General features: G+C 47.7%; 3 protein-coding genes across 4 annotated transcripts in view; 1 reads left to right on the top strand and 2 right to left on the bottom strand.

Moving 5' to 3' along the window:
• The window catches only part of LOC142311988 (uncharacterized), a 29,059-nt gene extending 27,226 nt beyond the window's left edge, over positions 1 to 1,833 (bottom strand). For both annotated transcript variants that reach the window (XM_075350864.1, XM_075350865.1), the window contains exon 1: positions 1,547 to 1,833. The gene's annotated coding sequence lies outside the window, so the exon portion shown is untranslated. The remainder of the gene's footprint in view (positions 1 to 1,546) is intronic.
• The window catches only part of LOC142311975 (uncharacterized), a 452,821-nt gene that overhangs the window by 153,174 nt on the left and 275,171 nt on the right, over positions 1 to 24,476 (bottom strand). The gene's annotated exons all lie outside the window — the stretch shown is intronic.
• LOC142311970 (uncharacterized) overlaps positions 1 to 24,476 on the top strand; it is a 423,868-nt gene that overhangs the window by 360,252 nt on the left and 39,140 nt on the right. Inside the window, 4 exon segments of the mRNA XM_075350833.1 lie at positions 22,180 to 22,324; positions 22,453 to 22,632; positions 22,706 to 22,829; positions 22,913 to 23,001. Coding sequence (XP_075206948.1) covers positions 22,180 to 22,324; positions 22,453 to 22,632; positions 22,706 to 22,829; positions 22,913 to 23,001 — 538 coding nt within the window.

The raw sequence follows: 24,476 nt of genomic DNA, 5'->3' as shown, positions 1-24,476 counted from the left end.
GGAGGGAAGTGACCCAATCATGAGCAGCACGGTGGCTCAGTGGTTAGCACTGCAGTTTTGCAGCGCTGAGGTCCTGGGTTCAAATCCCCCCAAGGACACCATATGCAAGGAGTTTGTATGTTCTCCCTGTGTTTGCGTGGGTTTCCTCTGAATACTCTGGTTTCCTCCCACACTCCAAAGACATACAGATAGGGACTCTAGATTTTGAGCCCCAATGGGAACAGTATTGCCAATGTTTGTAAAGCGCTGTGGAATTAATACCACTATATAAATGAAGAAATGTTATTATCTAATCAGATACAGATCTCCTGATAGAGCTGCACAGACGGGAACACGTTCTGTCTCCTGGAGTGTGAGCAGCACTGAGGGGGTTAATGTAATGGGGAATCTCCACACCCCTCCTCCTGCAGAGCCGCACACTGGATATATGGCTGTGACTAAATCCTAGTGGTGAAAGCTCCGCTCCCTCTGCCACCAGGATTTGCCCCGTTCCCCTTTATCACACACAGTCTGTTCTCGGCGCCATCATTACCCGACTCTCTCCCTCTCTGCAGCTTCTTCTGTTAGGCTATGTGCCCACATAGCGTATTTTCATGCAGTTACGCTGCGATCTGCACCGCAGTGTAACTGCATGCGTCCTGCGTCCCCAGCACAATCTATGATGATTGTGCATTATCCATGCCCACGTGGCGTATTAGAACGCAGCGCTTTGGCTGCTGCCGAAGCGCTGCGTTCTAAGAAGTGACATGTCACTTCTTTCATGCGCTTTGCATGCAGCCCCCGCTCTGTCTATGGGAGGGGCTGCATGCGGAGCGCATGATATCGGCTTTTCAGTACGCACTGTTTCTGCAGCGATTTGAAGCGCACGTGTGCTGTTCAAATTTCTGCAGTGACAGAACGCAACGTGGGCACATAGCCTTACATGCGGCCGCTTCCTACAAAACACTTCACTTCTGGCAAATTCTAAAATGGTTGCTCCCCCATGTGACTGATCACATGACTGTGACATCATCACAGGTCCTGCAGTGTCGCCCCCTGCCCAGTGTGAGCCCCCCAAACATGCAGCATCGCCCAGTGTGAGCCCCCCCAACATGCAGCATCGCCCAGTGAGAGCCCCCCAAACGTGCAGCATCGCCCAGTGAGAGCCCCCCAAACGTGCAGCTTTGCCCCCCCAACCAAGTGCGAGTGCCCCAAACATACAGCATCGTCCCCTGCCCTGTGTGAGCCCCCCCCCCAAACGTGCGTCGCCCCCTTCCCAGTGAGAGCCCCCCCAAATGTGCAGTCACCGACTGGCCAGTGTGAGCCCCCCCAAACATGCATCGCCCCCTGCGCAGTGCGAGCCCCCCAAACATGCAGCGTCACCCCCTGCCCTGTGTAACCCCCCCATTCCTTATGGAAGCCTCCACAGCACGGTGCTCGCAGCTTCAGTACATTCCCTGTGAGATATACACGAACCTTCAGCCCCCAGCAGTGACCGGAGCCCCCAAAATCCAGTCTGAGAGTAAAGTTCTACAACTAATGAGCAAACGCTGAAGTATTCTCCCACCTCAGGGTCAGGATCCGTCCTCTCTGCACAGGAGCCCGACAGGGTTGAGCCCAGAATGTACGGGCTGCAGTCAGGTCATGGGCGTGACCGTTTGCGTTGGGGGCATGGCGATGTTTTTTCTGTCCACTATAATCATGCAGGCTTGCCACCGAGACCCCCTCTTCTATTATAATCACCTCTATGCCAGCCCACTTAGCTGCATTTTGAACACGCCCAATCACATGACATGTTACGTCATACCTATCAGGCGCCCGTACATTCTAGCATCTACTGACCGCGGGGGAAGCACACTGCTGCTTCCTGCTCACAGATCACTGAATTGAGGAGGCCCCGCCCCTTCCGGTGACGTCTTTTCCTCAAGAAATCAACTCCACTCTGGACGCTACCTTTAGAAATGGCCGCACGTGAGACAAAAAGTCGCAGAGAGTCAAGTAATGATGGCGCCGAGAACAAACTGTGTGTGATAAAGGGGAGCGGGGAAATCCTGGTGGCAGAGGGAGCGGAGCTTTCACCACTAGGATTTAGTCACAGCCATATATCCAGTGTGCGGCTCTGCAGGAGGAGGGGTGTGGAGATTCCCCATTACATTAACCCCCTCAGTGCTGCTCACACTCCAGGAGACAGAACGTGTTCCCGTCTGTGCGGCTCTATCAGGATCTGTCTGTATGGGATTAGATGGGGTCACTTCCCTCCTGACGCCGCTCGCTGCTTTCACACATCCGGTTTTTGCTATGCGGCACAATCCGGCTCTTTGCAGAAAAAAACGCAACTGGTTTTTTTTTGCCGCCGGTTGCGTTTTCTCCGCATAGACTTACATTAGTGCCGGATTGTGCCGCATGGCCTTGCGTTCAGTCCGGTTTTTCCGGATGCGGCATATTTAGCCCATGCGGCGGCCGGATGGAACGTTGCCTGGCACGTTTTTTTGTCCGGCAAAAAAAACCCGCATTGCCGCCGCATGCGGTTTTTTGCACTGCGCATGCTCAGTAGCGTGCCGCAACCGGCAAAAAACGGACGGGCCGCATGTAAAAACTTATGGAAAGGATGCGTTTTTTTCGCCGCATCTGTTGCATAGGTTTTAGAGCCGGATTTAGCTGCACTGCTCAAACCGGATGTGTGAAAGCAGCCTTACTGTACAGTCTCCATTATGGCCGTCGCCCGCTCCATGTTGTCACTATCAGGAGATATTAACACTTTCACCCGCGGGCATTTTTCATTTTAATTTCTCCTCCCCCTTCTAAGAGTCATAACTTTATTTTCCAATCCATATTGCCATAGGAGGGCTTGGGTTTTTTGGGACAACTTGAAAAAATTATTAATTTTACTGTATAGTGTACTGGAAATAGGGGAAAAAAAACTCAGTGCGGTGAAATTGCAAATAAAAAAGTGCGATTGCAGGATTGTTTTGGGGTCTTTTATTCACAGTGTTCACTATATGGTAAAACATGTGTCGGAGTGGTTGCCAATGTATGTAAAGCGCTGTGGAATTAATAGCGCTATATAAATGAATAAATATTATTATTCCTCAGGTCGGTACGAGTTCGTAGACACCAAACATGTATACTTTTACTTTTGTAAATCAAACAATTTTTATTGAAAATATTTGTTGTTTTTTATACACAAACTGTGAATCACCACAAAACAAAAATAATATTAAGGAGAAATTCCCATGTATCACGCAGGAATGAAGGCAAGAAAAAACATACATATGGCACACTGTCTTAATTTCAATACAGTGGAACCTCGGTTTACAAGTAACCCGCTGTGCGAGTATTTCGCTATAAGAGCAAAGCTTGCTGTAAATTTGTAACTCAGTTTGCTTTGCTTTGCTTTACGAGCAAAAACCGCACACACTTCCAGTTCCGTACTTGCACCGCGCTCTGACCCACTCTTGCACTCCGCACAGAGACACGCACACACACATATTATGCTTATCTATCCTCCGTTCCCTCGGCGGCCTCTTCCCTGGTTCTTGTAGTCCTCATGTATGTGGATCTGGTAACCATTGAGACCGATGCAGGAGCTGCCGCTGTCAGCACTTCCCAAAGGCAGTGCGCTGACCAATCAGAGGAATGTGGCTTATGCGTATGACGTCTGCTGCTGAAGCGCTGAGAGCGGCAGATCCTGCATCGGTCGTGATGATTACTAGATACACATACCTGCGGACTACAAGAACCAGGGAAGAGGCTGCCGAAGGAACGGAGGATAGGTGAGCACAATATTTGTACGTGTGTGGAAGTTGTGGAACAAATTGTCTGAGTTTCAATTATTTCCTATGGGAAATTTTGCTTTGCTAGACGAGTAACTTGGTTTACGAGCACACTCACAGAACGGATTGTTCTCGTAAACCAAGGTTCCACTATATCTGTCTTGCTTGTCAAGATGCAACGGTAATGGAAATAAATAAGTACAGTAACATATCTCACCATTAATAACTTATCTCCAGGTAAACTATGAATCCATACAAAAGAGTTGGCCCTGCCCACCCTTTAGCATATGCCCCTTACGCTGTGAATTGCTACAGAAGGCCCAGCCTGAATCTAGCAAGCTCTCTAGACGCCAACCTAGAGTGATCAATCCATAGAGCCCATATCTTATCAAATCTGTTAGTTTCTTTTAATGTAAGTTTGCTTTTCCATATTGATTTACCCAGTCTCTTATCCATGTATTCCGACATTCCTGGAGGATGCTCGGATAGCCAGTGCTGCGCAAGCAATTTCCTGGCAATATACAGCATCCACGTAACGGCCATCTTACCATAATCATCAGTTACATAGCCCAATATACACACCAATGGCGTCAGCTCTATTTCCACCAAATAAACCCTGTTAATTGTACTCGTTACTGCTTTCCAGAATCTTTCCTGGTTTGGACAGGACCACATCGTATGCAATAAACCTGTAACATATTGCACAGAGGGGTGAATCACACACCAAGTTCCAATAAAAACTGCGGAGTGTTACGATGTAGTAGATTCAGCTGTGAGAGCCTATGTGGTTCACGCAATGGCAGATCTAGTACCCTTTCCAAGATTTCGTCCCACTCATTATCTTCAATGGGACCAAATTCCCCTTCCTATTTTTGCCTTGGAATTTGTAGTCATTCCCCCAGGTCTAAATGCAGAATATCAATGTATAGATGAAAGATCAGTCCTCTTGATTGTGCTATCCTGCAAATAATAAGATTTTGGGGGACCCCGTCATCGAGGGGAAGCCACTCAGCCTGCATGCAGATATTTATAGAATTCACTATGAGGAAGGTCAAAGTCCATCTGCAATTGAGAAAATTCCTTCTGCCGCCACCCGTCAAAATATGAGAGCCTGTCTATCCCTTTCTGTTTCCATTCATGAAAGCTCAGTAGACGATGCATGTGAGGAAGCCACTCAGTATCCCACAGCGAGGTATATTGTGACACCCCATGAATTCCCTATAAGACTCTCCCCTTCCACCATATTTTTTGAGTCAAGGCTACTGTAGAGGGACCATCAGGTAGTCATAGTCCTGTGCGGCTCAAATATTGCATATAAGATCGGTGTCTTAAAATATTTCTGGAGTAGCAAACACTGGACACCCTCTCCACGGGGTCATGCCATCCCTGATGTGCTGTAGCTGGGCTGCTACAAAGTATACCCATGGGTTCGGGATGCCAACCCACCAGATCTCTTGTCCCTTTCCAGCCATATTATAGGAGCCTTTTTACCCCATATTAGTTTCCTGAAAAGGCCGTCTACTCTATGGAGATATCTCTTTGGTATCCAGACTGGGGAGTTATGTGGCATCCAAATCATTTTTATAAGGTTTGAGCGCCCCACTACCGACAATGGCAACCTAACCCACACGTTCAGCTTGTCTTAAAATTTTTTAAGGATCGGCACTAGGTTAAAATTTTCATATTCTACTATTTTCGTGGGAATGTTGATCCCCAAATATTTTACCTGTGTCACCACAGCCAGACCCGCACTCGCATAAGCCGGAAAGCCACTGTTATCCACCGTAAGCAAGGCTGACTTATGCCAATTAATAACTTAGCCAGAGTATGTCCCAAACTTTTCAATATAAAAAAAAACCACCGCTCCAAATCTACTCAGGCATTCATGCAGAGGAACAATTACAATGTTCTGGAATGGCCATCCCAGTCCCCAGACCTGAATATCATTGAACATCTGTGGGATGATGTGAAGCGTGCTGTCCATGCTCGGCGACCATCAAACTTAACTGAACTGGAATTGTTTTTTAAACAGGAATGGTCAAATATACCTTCATCCAGGATCCAGAAACTCATTAAAAGCTACAGGAAGCGACTAGAGGCTGTTATTTTTGCAGAAGGAGGATCTACAAAATATTAATGTCACTTTTATGTTGAGGTGCCCATACTTTTGCACCTGTCAAATTTTGTTTTAATGCGGATTGCACATTTTCTGTTAGTACAATAAACCTCATTTAAATCCAGAAATATTACTGAGTCCATCAGTTATTAGATATATGAAAATGAAATAGCTGTTGCAAAAACCCAAATTGTTATAAAGAAAAAAGGTTAACATTAATAGGGGTGCCCAAACTTTTCCATATGACCGTATAGCCTACAGATATTTATCGCAGTGGACCTAGCAGGCATGAACCCGCATTGATCCTCATGTATAATATTGGTTATTACATTACTTAGTCTTGTGGCCAGTAACTTGGCTAAGATCTTGATATCAGTAGATAACAGAGAAATGGGCCTGTATGGATCACCACTATCACCGCTTGCTGCATAGATTGGGGCAAGGACCCCTCCTCCATCGTTTTTTGAAACGTCAGTAGCTGAGGCAACAATACATCACCAAAGTTTTTGTAAATTTCTGATGGTAATCCGTCTAGATCCGGTGACTTATTATTGGCCATGGATGCTACTGCAAGTCCCACCTTCTCTAATTGTATTGGCTTATTAAGGTATTCCCGATCCGCATCAGACAACATGGGCAGAGGGACCTCATTAAGATATGAGTATATTTGTACCCTGGACCTCTAAAGTCTGGAGCCATACAACTCCTGATAGAAAGCTGAGAACACCCTTATAATATCCTGTGGCTGATTAAGTATATTGCCCTCTCTATTTCTAATGGTCCCTATGCACGAGTTCCCCGAGTGGACTTTCTCAATCAGAGGTAGTAAATGGCCAGACTTCTCCCCCTCCTCTAAGAAACGCTGCCTAGAAAACAAGTTTACTTTTAGTCTTTTCCGTTACGTGGGCATCATATGCAGCCTGTGCTCCCTTCCACTCCGCCAGATCCTCACCCAACCCAGACCAGACAAAGTGTTCCTCTGTGATCCTCACCCTCTCCTGGAGAAAGACCCCAAACTGACGCGTCTTAGTTTTGGGATGGCTAATAGCCTGTATCAACATGCCCCTTAAAAAGGCCTTCATAAATTTTCAGACGATGTTCTGCAAAGCTGAGCCAGCATTATCCTCGAAGTAATGAACAATAGCTTTCTCTACATTTGGAAATCTTTAATTTGAAGCCAGAATGGGTTCACAGACCACATCATCTGAGATCTACCAGGATCTGGCAAGAGACACAGCTTCATAATTAAGGGGCAGTGGTCAGACAACAGCCTGGGCAAATATTCTATCCTTTTTATCAAGGGTATGACACAATCTGACCCCAGGATCATGTCAAAACGGGAGAGAGTATCTTGGGATTTGGAAATTGTCTGTCCTTCGGATGGCGGCTACACCATAGATCTATGAGGGAAAGTTCAGTCAGCTGTCCCCCAAATCTAGATACTGGATCTGACTTGAGCACTGAGCCACATTTAAATCAATCCTGGTATGGGTGTACAATGTTGTTAAAATGTCCCATGCAAAGGACCACCGCACCCGATGTAATATCTATCTATATCGCCTCCGTCTTCAGAATAGTACCGATATGGGGGGGTGGGACATACACTACCAGCAACAGGTACTCTTTAGTAAACATTCTATAATGGACAGCCACCTTCCTGCCCTCCGCATCTGTCCTCAAAGAGATCTACTCAAATGGCACATTTTATGAATTAGAACACTGACCCCTCTAGAGTAGCTGGAGAAAGTGGAGTGGAAGCTGTGACTAATCCACGGCCGCTTTTAACAGGAAGTTTTTTTCCCCTGTAGGTGGGTTTCCTGCAGGTAGATTACCCCCGGACTTTGGGCTTGAACATATTTCATGACAGCCATACGCTTTGTAGTATCCCCCAGGCCCCAGTCATTCCAGCTTAATATGCGAACTTCCCCCGCCATGGTGAATCCCCATATGACATTGAGGTCCACTTCAGGGCAAAGCATCGGCTCGTAATTCTAGGTCTATCAGGAAGGGGGAGAAAAAGGTCAGTACAGCAAGACATATATGTAAAACCCTTTCCTGCTTTTAAACAGCACACCGCTTCTCCTGAGACCTGTGCCATCACCTGCAAAGTAATACATGGCATGAATGCACAAACAAACACAATACAAAAGAGGTTAACCGTAACAAAACCATCTTCCAATGTCGTCTGTCCAAAAAAGGGCAGAGGGTGGCACCAATCCATCCTGCAACCGTGCATAGAAGGAGGCAAGTGAAGGAGTCCAGGAACGGGTTGCCACAGAAAAGCCGTCCGCCTGACTTACAGGAAAAAATGCCAAAATATATGGGACCACTGGGCCATGGATCATTATCCTATAGCCATATCAGAGCAGTTAGGCGTTAATAAATGAAGGATTACAGCTTGTCTAGGTAACCTTACTTCAGGGCTGCTGTGGTCTACGAAGCCGTTGGCCGTTCTGCTCAATCCAGCGGAGAACATCTTTAGGATTTTTTAAAAAGGAAGTTGAGCCCAGGGGAGCGACTTGCAGTCGTGCTGGATACAACATGGAGTATGGTACCTGTAAATTTCTCAGGTGACGTTTCACATCCACAAATTATGCTTTGCGCTTGGATATTTCAATGGAGTAGTCCGGGAAAAAGGACATTCTGTGACCGTTAATGGATATTTCTTTTTTGGCCCGGGTGGCTCTCTGTCGCTATAATGGAGCAGCTTGATCAATACTGGTCTTGGGGGGAGGGAACCAGGGGGAAGTCGTTTAGTAGGAGCCCTGTGCACTCTCAACAATGCATATAGATGAGACAGGGTGCCAGAGCAAAAGAGATTGCAGAGCCAGTCCTCAAAGTACTCTGTGGTGGTATTTCCCTCCTTTTTTTTTTTTTAGGGACCCCATCACCTGTACATTGTTTCTCAGAAGCCGGTTCTCAAGGTCATCGGCCTTGAGTTGCAGAGACAAAATTTGCTGATCATGTCTGCAAGAATCGCGGGTTAACTGTAGGAGGGAGTCCTCCAGGCCACTGACCTTATCCTCCACCTGGTTTACCCGATCGTTGGCTTTTTGCAGACCCTGTTGTGAATGTCAGTTATGCTTTGGCTGCTGGGAGGCTCCCTCTTGTGGCCAGGAATGGTTTGGACATAGACCAGGTGTGTTGAGCAATGGGCGTTTCCATTGCTAACTCTCTGCTTATTTAAATCCTGGTCTGATAGCAGGCTATGCCAGATGTCAGTCGTTCTTTGTTCACCAGCCTGCTTCATTCTGCTCCACACCACATCTACCCCAGATAAGTGCTTTGCTCTTTATTTGCTGTTTGGTTCTTTTACTCTTATCTGAGTTTGTCATTTGCTGTGGTTGTTTTCAGTTTATTTGCATGCAGGGATCTTCCCTCTCAGTTGCTTAGCTGGGAAACTCCCTGCAGTTATGTTTGGAGTATAGCTCCTATAAGTCCATGTGTTTGTGGCTTTTTGAATTTGTAATGATTCTTGTTTTCTGTTCATTGGTATGACAAGAGCGCCTGGTATAGGACGGAGTGCAGATCGTGCGATCTGAGGGCCTTTTTGTACTATCAGGAATTTGGAATTTTGCAGGGTTTTTCTCTGGCCACCATCAGCCCCTTTCCTGTCCTTTCCTATTTTAGTCAGTGGGGGCCTCACCTTTTGCTAATCCTATCATCTATCTGTGTATTGTGTTTTCCTATATCACCGCAGTCTTTGAATGTGGGGGGCTTGCTATTTTTTATCTATTTTCTGAGGCAGAGAGTTATTCATCTTTCCTTCCTTTAGGATAGCTAGTTCTCCGGCTGGGTTCGCGGTGCACAGGATGTTAGTTCACCCCTCGGCTACTTCTAGTGTTTATGGTTAGTAAGGGGATGGTGGCCAGATTAGTTGCCAATGCTCTAGTCACCTTTTACCAATTATTTATGGTAATTGTGGTCTTCCAAGGTTCCAGATCATAACACCCTGTGTAGAGGACACAGGGTAGGCAATGGTAGTTGTGTATACAGGGGTTGCCAGCTGCAGCGCAGTCGCTCAGTAACCTCTTACCTCCCGGTTACTGCTCCACTTAAAGGATGTCTCCGACACAGTCCATTCTTCAATCCATTCTCACACTGTAGCATTCTCTTTAAACAGTAGAACTTTACTTCTTTTCTTCACAGCATTTATAGCACCTATCTTCCTCTGCACTCCATTGGCATCACTTCTTGTCCCATAGGGGTTCCCTCCAGACTCTGCTACACAATTCAATTTAACAGCCGACCTCTTTCCTGGCACCTGGGCTCCATTAGACACTGCTAGGCCCCTCATTCTCCTGTCTGATGTCACGCTACACAAACCGATTCAAATAGTCCTTAAGTCTATCCGTCCTACCCACAGGAATTAGTTTGCGATTTGGACAGGCTACATACGACAGCACTCCTCCATTTGTGCTTTGGCCAGAACCTACCCTTCTCAAACAAGGGGCCACTGACCTTTGGTCTCACAGGGGACTTATTAGGGTTTTTGTATCCAGGAAATAAACTGACGCCTCCTCGACTGACCGGACTGTATCCCGCTTCAGGGGATGCAGGACCCCGCGTGTCCGTGGCTCAATAATTAAAGACTATAAGTTTTGGCCTTGTTCTCTGTATCGCCTCCTGCTGACTCTCCTCCCCGCCTTCTATATCCTGTCCTATATATACACTACTCCCCTCCTGTCACTTAACCCTTAACTGCCTACACAGGTGCCAGGACTGCTGTCCATAAGCCACATTGCCACCTGGTGGCCATTTACAAACTCTATTATACACTGTGTTCCAAATTATTATGCAAAAAGAGTTTGAGTGATAAGGTCAGAAATTTTTTGTTTGTCATTTAAACTCATTGATGGGGATGTGTGTCAGGGCTCTTTATATCACTGAAAGCAATTGCAGATACCTGTGCAAATTAGTTTGGAAGGAGTGTCCAAATAAAGGCAAGACTACTTAAAGGGGTGGTTCACCCATTTTTTTTATTTTCTGTATGAGCTCTACTTACCTTTCTAGGCGTCTTCTCCATTGGCTTCTGTTTCCAGTTCTGGCACTGAGCGGCGCTATCCTGCACGCTCAGTGCCGGTCACATGACCCCCTGGAGCTGTGGCCGCCGGCATCCTCTGACGTCCCGGCATTTCCGGGCTCTCAAACAAGACGGGTACGTCACAGGATGCCGGCGCCACTCAGATTGAGTGACAGGGCTGTGGGCGGTAACTACCGCACGTCACAGCCCAGCATCGAGGGGAGGAGCCGGAGGACGTTTGTGTGGAGCCGGCATCTGCAGATGGTGTGAGGCACGGGGCGCCACTGTGCAGTGCAGGGGGGGTCTTCAGCTGAATCCCCCCCTGCACGTAAGTATGTGCTCACACTGTCCACCCGCCCGCTCTGCTGCGATGTCAGGAGAGCGGCCGGTGTCGGGCAGTGTGATCATCTGCTCCTCCCAGCAGCAAGACACTGACAGGCATGTCACCGCTGTGCTCTGCCATCTGTCCTGCTGCATGGGACCAACTGTCTGCACTCTGTCACCTGCACCACAAGTCACAGAGTGGAGACAGTTGGTGACAGAGCACCTCTGCCCCCCCCTGTTCTTTCCCCACTCTCTCCTCCCCCCTCTCTTTTCCCTCGCTCTCTTCCCCCCCTCGCTCTCTTTTCCTCCCCCCTCGCTCTCTTTTCCACCCCCCCTCGCTCTCTTTTCCTCCCCCCATCGCTCTCTTTTCCTCCCCCATCGCTCTCTTTTCCTCCCCCATCGCTCTCTTTTCCTCCCCCCTCGCTCTCTTTTCCTCCCCCCTCGCTCTCTTTTCCTCCCCCCTCGCTCTCTTTTCCTCCCCCCCTCGCTCTCTTTTCCTCCCCCCCTCGCTCTCTTTTCCTCCCCCCCTCGCTCTCTTTTCCTCCCCCCCTCGCTCTTTTCCTCCCCCCCTCGCTCTTTTCCTCCCCCCCTCGCTCTCTTTTCCTCCCCCCCTCGCTCTCTTTTCCTCCCCCCCTCGCTCTCTTTTCCTCCCCCCCTCGCTCTCTTTTCCTCCACCCCTCGCTTTCTTTTCCTCCCCCCTCGCTCTCTTCTACCCCCCCTCGCTCTCTTTCCCCCCCCGCTCGCTCTCTTTTCCTCCCCCCCTCGCTTTCTTTTCCTCCCCCCTCGCTCTCTTTTCCTCCCCCCTCGCTCTCTTTTCCTCCCCCCTCGCTCTCTTTTCTCCCCCCTCGCTCTCTTTTCTCCCCCCTCGCTCTCTTTTCTCCCCCCTCGCTCTCTTTTCTCCCCCCTCGCTCTCTTCTCCCCCTCGCTCTCTTCTCCCCCCCGCTCGCTCTCTTCTCCCCCCCGCTCGCTCTCATTCCCCCCGCTCGCTCTCTTTCCCCCCCGCTCGCTCTCTTTCCCCCCCGCTCGCTCTCTTTCCCCCCCGCTCGCTCTCTTTCCCCCCCGCTCGCTCTCTTTCCCCCCCGCTCGCTCTCTTTCCCCCCCGCTCGCTCTCTTTCCCCCCCGCTCGCTCTCTTTCCCCCCGCTCGCTCTCTTTCCCCCCCGCTCGCTCTCTTTCCCCCCCCGCTCGCTCTCTTTTCCTCCCCCCCCGCTCGCTCTCTTTTCCTCCCCCCCCTCGCTCGCTCTCTTTTCCTCCCCCCCCTCGCTCTCTCTTTCCCTCGCTCTCTCCTGGCATGGTCAGTACAGAAATCTCTCCATCGTGGAAGGGTGAGAGGGAGTAATAAACATGGAGTCCCTACTGTGTCTGTGTATTTATTTCTAATAAAGTATTTTTCTCTGTGTGGTCTTTTTTTTTTTAAACCCTTTATTGGAGATTCTTAATGGCCAGGTCAACCTTGGCCTGACATTAAGAATCTCGGGCTTTATACCAGCGGGTAAAACATAGCTGGTATTAACCCCTTATTACCCAGCGTGCCACCTGCCACCAGGGCCACTGGAAGAGTTGGATACAGCGCCAGAAGATGGCGCTTCTATGAAAGCGCCATTTTCTGGGGCGGCTGTGGACTGCAATTCGCAGCGGGGGGCCCAGAAAGTTTGGGCACCCTTCACTGCGGATTCCAATCCCCAGCTGCCTAGTTGTACCTGGCTGGACTCAAAAAGTCGGCGAAGCCCATGTCATTTTTTTCTTTAATTATTTCATGAAATTCATGAAATAAAAAAAAAAAAGGGCTTCTCTATATTTTTGGTTCCCAGCCGGGTACAACTAGGCAGCTGGGGGTTGGGGGCAGCCCGTAGCTGCCTGCTGTACCTGGCTAGCATACAAAAATATGGCGAAGCCCACGTCATTTTCTTAAAAACGTTTTCAGGGAAAAACCTTTATAAAAAAAAAATGCTTCCCTGCATTTCTATTGCCAGTGAAAGTAACACCAAGCAGCGGGGGCTAGCAGTCAGTAGCTGCTTTGGTTACCCTTAGCAACAGAAAATGCAGCGGGAGCCCACAAACAATGTGATTTTTTTGTTTTTTTATTTTTAATGAATGAATGTTTTTAAAAAAAAATCGGCATGGGCTTCGCCCATCGAGCACCAGAGCATTTTACTGCTCAATTCATCCCAAGTAATCAGATGACTCCAGTGTCGGCCGATTACTTGTTCTGTGTCCCCCTGCATCCATCGCAGCGTGTACGGGCTGTGAGGTCAGCGGAGTGGAGACAGTGACATGCTCTGCTCTGACACATAGTGTGCTGCATGTCACTATCTTTCTCCACTCTGGCACTTGTAGTGCAGGTGACCGGATGCTACATGTCACTAACTGTCTCCACTATGGGACTTGTTGTGCAGGTGAGAGTGTATACAGTTGGTACTATGCAGCAGAAATCACAGAGTGGGGCAGTTAGTGACTTGTATCATCCGGTCACCTGCACAACAAGTCCCAGAGTGGATACAGTGATATGCAGCACACTATGTGTCAGAGCAGAGCATGTCACCAACTTGCTCTGCTCTGTCACCTGCGGTGCTGCATGTCACGTTTTTGCCGCGATTTGGTGCCTTTTTTGCTGCGTTTTTAATCAGTGCACAATGCCATTAAAGATTGTTGATGAAAAAAATAAAAAAGGCCTGATGTCATTTCCTTATTCAAAATGTTCATTGTATGCAGGAGAGCAGACAGCAGCTGCAGAACTACAAGACTCAGCATCCTCCATCCAGGACTGTATGCAGTTTTTTACCCAAAAAGAAAAAAAAAATGACGTGGGCTTCGCCATATTTTTGTATGCTAGCCGGGTACAGCAGGCAGGTACGGGCTGCCCCCAACCCCCAGCTGCCTAGTTGTACCCGGCTGGGAACCAAAAATATAGAGAAGCCCTTTTTTTTTTAATTATTTCATGAATTTCATGAAATAATTAAAAAAAAAAATGACGTGAGCTTCGCCTAATTTTGGTGTCCAGCCGGGTACAACTAGGCAACTGGTGATTGGAATCCACAGTGAAGGGTGCCCATGCTTTCTGGGCACCCCCACTGCGAATTGCAGTCCGCAGCCACCCCAGAAAATGGCGCTTTCATAGAAGCGCCATCTTCTGGCGCTGTATCCAACTCTTCCAGCTGCCCTGATGCCGGGTGGCTAGCCGGGTAATAATGGAGTTAGGGCTAGCTGTATATTATCAGCTAGCCCTAAGCCCGAAATTCATGGTGTCACGCCAATATTAGACATGGCCACCATGAATTTCTAGTAATGATAAAAAAAAACAAAAAAACACAACACACAGAAAAATATTTTTATTAGAAATAAAACAACACAATTAGTGACTCCATCTTTATTGAAATAAACCCCCCTCCGCAGTAATCCTGGGTCAGGGTCCCGCGCCGTCCAATCCGGATCCAATATCATCTGATCGGTTTGCTGGAAGGCAAAGCGATCAGATGATGTGTCAGGTTAAAGGATGTGAATCACATCATACATCAGCTGATTGTATAAAAGCCGATTATACAATCAGCTGATGCATCAGTGCAAAAAAAAAAAAAATACATACTCACTTATGTGCTGATTACCGGCAGCTCCCGGAGCGGAGTCTGATCCTGGCCCATCACTGCAGGAGCTGCCGGTAATCAGCTGATGAAGTCCCCTGACGGCAGGATCAGCTGATAGCCGGCCGAGCGCGAAGAAGCCGGCGAGACTACGATCAGCTGATGCGTCAGGTGACTGCATCAGGTGATCCACGGCCAGGTCCTGCAAGCTTCGTACGTGCCCCGGGGAGACTGCACACAGCCGGAGCGGCGGTACCGAGACAGGGGCTGGAAGCAGGCATGGCACCTGGACCCTGCAGACAGGTGAGTATGACATACACACATACACACACACTGTATATACGCACACACATACACTGTATATACGCACACACACTGTATATACACACACACATACACACACACACACACACTGTATATACACACACACACTGTATATACGCACACACACTGTATATACGCGCACACACACTTTCTTCCCCTGGCTGTGCAGAGCTGCTGCTGTCTCTGTGTAATTGATCTCAGTGCACATCCACTGGGAAGAGGCAGGGAGGAGGGTTTGGGTGGGAGCAGAGTGGGTGTATTAGACACAATGGGTGTGTTAGATAAGCTAGACACCGCCCTAGAGCCACAAAGAATTCTGGGACTTGTAGGAACTGAACACAGGAAGTCAGAGGAGAGATTAACCCCATCAGAGCTGGAGCCAGCAATGAGCATGTGCTGCTAGTGCACAATGAAAGGTAATTTTGCTGAAAAAACATAATAGATGTGTTGAGGGGCACATATTAGCAAGATTTATCAGAAAAAAAAAAATCAGTTTTGGTAACTGGACAACTTCTTTAAGAAGGCTGTGCCACATTATTAAGCAGCCTAAATTTTTTGCCAAAAAGGGAAAGAAAAAGGATGTGTCGGCTGCTGATAAGCAACAAATTGTGGAGTATTTAGGTCAAGGCATGATTATAATCAACTTTGCCAAGACACTTCATCGTGATCATTGCACAATCAAGAAGTATGTAGCTGATTCACAGCACACACGTGTGCGTGCTGATAAGGAGAAATTGAGGACTCTTTCCAACAGGCAATTGCATCAGGTTAAAAGAGCAGCTACTAAAATGCCTTGTCATAGCAGCAGACAAGTTTTTGAAGCTGCTGGTGCCTCCAACGTTCCCCGAACAACATGATGCAGGGTCCTTCAGATGTTTGCAGCTGTGCGTAAGCCATCCTGTTGACCACCTCTATCCACAAGCAGAAACTGCTCCAGTGGGCCAAACGATACATGAAGACTGACTTCTAAACTGTTTTGTTCACCAATGAGTGCCGTGCAATACTCGATGGTCCAGATGGATGGAGTGGAGGATGGCTGGTTGATGGACACCTCATGAAAACACGGCTAAGACGCCAACAAGAAGGAGGTGGAGTAATGTTTTGGGCTGGAATCATGGGGAGAGAGATTGTCTGCTCCTTTAGGATCCCAGAAGGGGTAAAGATGAACTCCATAATCTATGTGGAGTTTCTAAAACAGCACCTCCTGCCATGGTTCAGGAGGAAGAACCGTGCATTCCGCAGCAAGATCATTTTCATGCATCATAATGCACCGTCTCATGCTGCAAATAACACATCTGCATCTCTGGCTGCTATGGGCATAAAAGAGGACAAATTTAGTGGCCACCATGTTCCCCTGACCTCAATGCCATTTAGAACCTCTGGAGCATCATCAAAAGGAGTGTCTATGATGGCGGGAGGCAGTTCAGATCTAAGCAACAGCTCTGGGAGGGTATTCTGTCCACATGCAAAACAACTGAAGCACAAACCATCCAAAAACTGACAAATTCAATGGATGAGAGAGTTCAGAAGCTTCTTTCAAACAAGGGGTCCTGTGTGCAAATGTAACATCACCTAGAATTAAGTTTTGACTTGAAAAATGTTTGATTTCATTTTGTAATAAGCTGATAATGATTATAATTTCACAATTGACCATTTTGTTTTTCAAAATAAAAAGGTTGAAAACTGTTGTGCATAATAATTTGGAACATGCATTTTGAGTGTTTATTATTTTTACAAATATACTGTTTTCAAAGGCAGTTTGATCAAAAACATTTCAATTATACTCAAATAGTAGATAACTGGAAAATAACAATGACTGCAATTTATAAAGTTGATTTAGGAAAATATGAAAAAATATTTTTTGCATAATTTGGAACAGTGTATACACCTTCCTTCTTCTATAACAGTTCTTTGTTTTATGTAGATGTCTTTATTTTGCACAAGAATACCTACACCATCATTTTTGTTACTAGAGGAGAAAGAAAACATCATCACCATGTAACCACTCACGTTTTTTTGAAGGTCTGGACAGTCCACATTCCTGGATACACACACTATCGCTTCCCTTGGAGGATAAGAAATCCAATACAGTGGCCCGTCTTACAACGGAATAAAAAACACGAACATTTTGAGATGTTATCTTGATCTGTAGGCCCATATGTTAGGCACTCAACCTGGAGATCTTGCCTTTACCACAGTGAATCATCATGATCATGTCAAATCATGAAATGAAAGCAAATCTTGCAGCCCAGACACATTAGCCTCCTCCAGAAAGCCTGCACAAGGTGAAATGGGCCTGGTCTCATACGGTACAACAGGTAAGGACTCATGATCCGATTTAGATGACAACACTGAGTATGGATTCGAAGTTTCAATAGACCCCGGACCATCGTTTTTAAGCCTCTTTAATTTATGAGCCCATTTTTTTCTTTTGAGCAGAAACCACTTCATAAAAAAGAGCAGCATTCTCCGGTTTTGGCATCCGGCACATGGCCCTCTCTTCAGGGGAGACTCCAGGCATAGTTAAATCGCTAGGGGACTGTATGAACCCAGTCCCAGATGTACATTCCTCAAGAGGGCCACTGGCTTTGGTAATACTTTCACTTCCTGACCCTCCTCCACCACAGGGGCTTCACTGGTTGCAGCCTCACCAGGTGCAGACTCCATTACCTCCATAGCAGACACTTCAGATACAAGCACCACAGGGATAGGGTGTTCCACAAAGACCCCAGGGGCAACCTGAGCCTGAGGCTGGACTTGACTCATCCCATGACCTGCGCCTCTCCATACCAGCATGCCAAATGACATTAGGGAAGCTCTTGCATGTGTGGTCATCAGCCCCACATAAATCACATTTAGGTGGATAGGGGCACACAGAAACATCATGTCCGGGCTGTTTACAATTTCTACAGCTGATCCCCGTCATACAGTCCTCATAAGTGTGTCCACTTATGGACTTATGATAGCATTTGCGGCAAAATAAGGGTTGCCCCATGTAATGTAGAAAACCATGATTTCCTCCAAAGGAGAAATTAACTGGGGGGTGCATTATCCCCCCAATACCCCCAGAGTCAGGTTTAAATCGAACCCAGAATTTAATTTTGCCATTAAACACATTAAAGAGGTTTTTCAGTTGCACCTGTGACGCCCTGGCCTATCAGGTCGACACAGGGTATTGTACAACCTGCCCTTCTGCACAGTATCCACCCTCCTTGGTTAACGGATCCCAGTCCTCTGGTGTTGTTAAAAGCTAGTCCAATAAAAATCCAAGTAACACTTCCCACTTGAACCTGCTAGACACACCATTGGGGGGCCTGAAGGAAATAGAGCCACCCACATGGGGGGTTGGTGAGGAGAAAGTGAGGACAGTGACAGTTGAGAGGAGAGAGTGAAGGAGAGAGGAGGTGAAGTGGCTCTCGTGAGGAGAGGCCACGGAGGTGAGCTCCTGTATACTAGGTGGCAGACGTTGGCCTGGTAGGAGCTGGAACCCGGTCGCAGGGGACAGTGTCAAGGGGCACGGACTGCCGAAGAGGGCAGCTGGCGGCCTTGAGCTATCACCGGGCAGGGGCCAGGGTACATAGACCCCAGGCCGGAAAGTAGCTTCACGTGTTCCGGTAATTTTCCCGACGAGGGTGAAGACTTCAAGTGTCATCCCCAACCTGCTCCAAAATCAGGGTACTAGTGCACCGATGGGATAGGACTTTCCCACTACAGTCCAAAGAAATCCTACGCATGAACCCTGAGAGCAAGCTCACTCCGTTAGCCATACGGGTGAGCAGGACCCGGAGTTTCATACCAATGGGTCCAAGTGAGGCTAGAGTGCCAGGTATAGGGCCACAGACCAACAACAACACCCGAGGGCACAGATCCAGGCGTGCTCCCCGCAGACTACGGTGGTGCTCAGAACTTTGGTTTACAAGCTGTCGGTGTGGTTATTCTGGGACTGAGTGAGTACATTGGAAACCTCCTGCACCTAATCCCCCAACGGCACCCAAACACCATCCATCACCAACGGGCCCCCGGGACACAAAACCCCCTACCCACAGAGGGGTTAAACATCAGGCTGCCACACCATCGTCACCGGGCTCCTTAACGGCAGCGGTGGTCCCTCATATTACCACGCACCGTGGGTGGCGTCATGAACTTCCAATCCCCCAGTACAGTTCCCCCCTTTACTGAGTGGCCGTGTGACCCCCGGGTCCGGAGACCCCTCGAGCCACCGTGGATCCAGACCCGAGCAGCCCGGCTGCTGGCACGGGGGCGGCATAGATCCCCCCTCTTATTGAGAATCAATAACAGGACAAAAAGGCTCTAATTAAAGCAATGTGTATAAATGGGTTATACATGTGCACGGTGATCGCCTTTTCTACATTTGAAAAAAGTGGTCTAGGTGACATAAATTGCATATACTCATGGTTTCTTTTCTCCTTCAATAGTTAAAAAAAATCAAGGCAGTTCTCTTCATAATAGAAGGATATATCATAGTTACCAGCCTTAACAATTTCCTGTATACAAAATACCTTGTCCAGAGTAACTCCACCCAGTTCCTGCAGAATCTTGTATACAATGTACTCCAATCCAATCTTAACCCTGCTGTCCTCCACAACCTCCAGTTTCACCGTATTCTTCACCGCCATCACCTTTAGCTGCCCAAGGCACAGATCACCACGTCTGCCGGGAACTCTTGGAAACACGCATCTCTTGGCCCAAACTGGGACAATAACCCCGATCTGAGCCAAAAGGCCGAGGAGCTCCCCATGGTCCAGTAATGGGGAATATCCACATGCCTCCTCCTGCAGAGCCGCACACTAGATATATGGCTGTGACTAAATCCTAGTGGGTGAAAGCTCCCACTCCCTCTGCCACCAGGATTTGCCCCCGTTCCCCTTTATCACACTCTGTTCCCGCTTGTTCTCGGCGCCATCATTACCCGACTCTCTGCAGCTTCTTCTCTTACATGCGGCCGCTTCCTACAAGGGAATACACTTCACTTCTTGTAAACTCTAGAATGGCTCCTCCCCCCATGTGACTGATCACATGACTATGACATCATCACAGGTTCTGTTAGCACAAAACAGCCAGTGGACAGGAGGAAACCTCACCAAGCTCACCAACGAAGCTCAATGTCCTTCTAGCCACTGGAATTTAGCCACAACCACACCTGCAGAGCCGCACACTAGATATATGGCTGCTCTGTGCTTACAGGACCTGTGATGATGTCACATGGAGGGGAGGAGTCAGGGGGTCACATGATCAGCTCCTTAGTGTGCTCAGGACTCTATAGCCTCACAGGACCTGTGGTGATGTCACATGGGAGGAGGAGCTATTCTAATATTTGCAGAGAGCGGCTGCATGTCAGAGAAGAAGCTGGAGACATTTTGTGCGGGTAATGAGGGTACTGAGAATGAGAGGGAACAGAGGGTGCGAGTCTGCATGAAGTGTACTACGCAGTGCACTTATGTGTGTGGAGCCATATGTGCATGTTAAGAGTTATAACCTTGTAATGTAATTGTATCCATATGTTATATGTAGCAGGACTGTGTGTGACTTGCCGTATAATCCAGTCGTTAGTGATGAGAGAACCGCCTCACGTTCCAATTCTCCAGCTTTGAGGAGTTTGGCCAGGGAGTCGTGACTTCCATAACACAGGTCTACAAAAAAATATTTTTTGTACTCATCGCAGATGACTTTGTACTTTTCTGAATCATCTTTTTGTCCTGATGTATAGTTTTGCTATAGCACGTATAGTTTCCATGGAGCAGCATCATTATTATAAAGTATAGGAAATATACTGGCGACATTAAGAAAACCACATATTTTAAAATGTAATTCTGTGAGAGCCATACTGACCAGGGGGAAGCAGCGGTGGTGGAGTGGCTCAGAAGGTCCCAGGACGAAGGGTAGGCAATGCCGCGAGCACGGAGGAGGGGGTGTCGTGGCTCAAGAGGGTCAGTATGCGGAGAGTCAGAGATACCACTGCAGGCTTGTGGGGTATCATGACGGTGGGCGCCAATGATCTTCCGGCGGACTACTTTGAATCTCCCACAGTTGACGATATCGACTTCAGGAAAATGGTCACGGCGCATGCGCAGATTGATGCAATGGACTTCAAGCAAATGGCCACGGAGTCCTATCTGCACACGCGCCGCCTCTGCAGCCATTTTCTTGAAGTCGATCTTGTCAACAGTGATAGATTCAAAGCAGCCTTCAGAGTGCCGGCTACCTGCAGGTTCACTGCCGCGACACCCCACAAGCCCGCAGTTTCGCCAACCCTGCACCACAACTGCCGTCCCGGTAAGCCATATGCGGTTTATAAGATGCACCCCCATTTTCCCCCCAGTTTTAGGGGGAAAAAATGAGTCATACAAACCGGAAAATATGGTATTTTTTTAATATAGCAGCCATCAAAAGAGCTACATCTGGCTCCTAAGCCATAGGTTCCCGACCACTGTATTAGAACATCAAGACTTTTACAATTAGATGTTCAATTTCTGTGGAGAAGGGTTCAGGGTATGTAATAAAATCCAGCAATTTTGTAATTGTGAAAATCAATGTAACTCTTCTGTACTTATATGCCCAAAAATGAGAGAAATATTCTAGGAATGATACCTTTATTGGCTAACTAGAAAAAAATCTATTTGCAAGTTTGCAGAGCACAAAGGCTCCTTTATCAACATAATGGAGCTTTTGTGCTCCAAAAGTGTCACACTACGTTTAGCTCAGAACTCACTGACTGTGAGGATGGCATCTGACCAGGGGCTGGCTGGAAAACTTTCCCAATCTTTGTGAATGTTCCTCCACTTTATAACTTGTTCTTATGAAATATTTATTAAAGATTCAGAAATTTTAGATTTTTCTTTTTATATTTATTCTGTGTCTTTGGTGCTGGATTGGAGATATTCTGTGATAAATCTGTGTGTGTGTGACTATAGTTGGATTGTGTTATACCGGGGGCAGGACGGGGCCAGGACTGGATGTAGTGATTATGTGAAGCCGGTAACAGCTCCGGAGATTTTTTACATGGGATCTTTCTGATGTTACATCGTCATCTTCTCCCCATTCAGGTCCCTACAATATCGGATCCTCTCAGATCTTCTATATAAGAGAATTCCCCTGATTGACCCATCAAGAATGGATAAGGACAGGGACAAGATGGCGGAGAGGATATTACACCTCACCCTAGAGATCCTCTTCCGGCTTACTGGAGAGGTGAGAGATTCTGATGACGTCACATTACATCAATCTTATCTATGGGAATAACAGATGGGCAGAACTGGAGAGGTGAGGACTCTGGAATGTCTGTAGTGAGATTTATTAATGTGTCTCTCCATATCCAGGATTACACAGTAGTGAAGAAGACCTCTAGTGAGCGCTGTCAGGACCCTGTGTCTGAGGGATGGGGAAGACCCCTGAGCCGAATCACGGGGCCTCCACCTCACCCCCTGATACATGAGGACATCAATGACCAAAAGATCCTAGAACTCACCTACAAGATGATTGACCTTCTGACTGGAGAGGTGACACTGCTGGGACATTATACAGTAATGTTATGAAGGGATCGGTTGATGACAGTATTATTGTATCTATCAGGTTCCTATAAGGTGTCAGGATTTCGCCATCTATTTCTCCATGGAGGAGTGGGAGTATTTAGAAGGACACAAAGATCTGTACAAGGAGGTCATGATGGTGGTTCCCCAGCCCCTCACATCACCAGGTAATAGACAGGACTAAATACGCACGGCCTATAATTATCTGTATGTAAAGAATGAATTCAGTCCTTGTATGTGTTTCCTCCAGTTCTATCGAGTAAGAGGACAACACCAGAGAGATGTCCCCATCTTCTTCCTCTACAGGACTGTGAACAAGAAAATCCCAATGTTCCTCAGGTAGATGGAGAGAAGGTGTCATGAAATCTCCCTATGATTTGTAGACGGCTGTGAAAGTCTCGTGTTCAGTCTTGTTTTATCCCCCAGTATTATACACTGAATGAACAATGTATTAGAGACACTTTGACACACTCTCATGTGTAACCTATTACACACATGACCGTGTAGTGCAGCGTATAATGAAGTGATCAGTTTTCAGAATATGAAGATAGAACAATCTGAATGACTTTGAACAAGGTCACTGGTGCTGATGTGTTTCCCCAAAAGTAAGACAGGGTCTTGTATTATTATTTGCTCCAAGAAATGGGCTACAGCTAGAGCTGATCGAGCGGCCAATAATCCGGGGCCGGCGGATCATCGACAGACTTAAAAATAAGTCCGATCCGCTCCGGAATCCCATATAAGTCAATAGGGACTGAAATCCGGAGATTAAAAACGTTTGTGGACGGGATAGGGTGGTAGAAGGGAGCGCGGCATACTCACCGAGGCGCTGTCATGGCGGCACACTCCTTCCGGGTCACGCTTTTACCTTCCGGAGCCGACAATTCAATATTCATTGTTTTCCCCGCCCACCGGCGCGTGTAATTGGTTGCAGCTAGACGCGCCCCCACCCTGAGTGTCAGCTGACTGCAACCAATCACAGGCGCCAGGACGACTGGTGGGCGGGGAAAGCAGTGCACTGTCGGTCAGTTCACGGTGGTAAAAATAAACACTCGGCAGCACAGTTATAGCGCGCGGCTGCGGCCCCAGCTGTCGCGCTGTATCTGTGCTGTGTATACAGTGCCTAGAGTCACACGTGCGAGGCTTTGCCAGGTGGTGCCATGGCAGACTCGCGTGAGCCCCTCGCATGTGATTCCGGTGAAAGTAAAAAAAAACGACATGCGGTTCCCCCTAATTTTCATCCCCAGCCAAGATAACGCCGGCTGGGGGCTGGTATTACAGTCCGCAGCCGCCTGGTATTGCCGCAGGCGTGATGCGGTGCCAGTCGGGGTAATAGCAGGGGTTAATAACAGCATATAGCTGTTACTAAACCCTAGGTTGTGTGATGGCACAGGCGTCTATCAGATACCTGCATCACACAAACCTGTAAATGACAGTAAATAAACACAGACACAGAGAACAATCCTTTATTTGGAATAAAGTACAAAAATCCCCTCCTTCACCACTTTATTAAGCACAAACAAACCCTGCAGCGCCAACGTAATCCACACGACGTCCCACGCTTCTTCACCTCTGCTACATCTGAATATCACAGAGAGCGGCACGACCGACCGCTCTCTGTGAGCTCCAGAGAATGAATGAGCTGCGCATTAAGCGGTGACGTCACTCAGGTCATTTGCGATCACTGCTGGAGGTTCCCACGGTCCTTCATCTGTAACCTGACCTCAGGTGGAGGTCATTGAGTTCACAGACATGCATCTCCTAGCAGAAAAATCAGTTTTTTTGGCCAAGAGATGCAGATTTTGTGCTGAAAT

Source organism: Anomaloglossus baeobatrachus, chromosome 5, assembly GCF_048569485.1.
Source record: "Anomaloglossus baeobatrachus isolate aAnoBae1 chromosome 5, aAnoBae1.hap1, whole genome shotgun sequence".
In the NCBI taxonomy this organism is placed as follows: domain Eukaryota; kingdom Metazoa; phylum Chordata; class Amphibia; order Anura; family Aromobatidae; genus Anomaloglossus; species Anomaloglossus baeobatrachus.
Note: the sequence above shows the minus strand (reverse complement) of the source record. Positions and strands in the feature narration are given on the sequence as shown.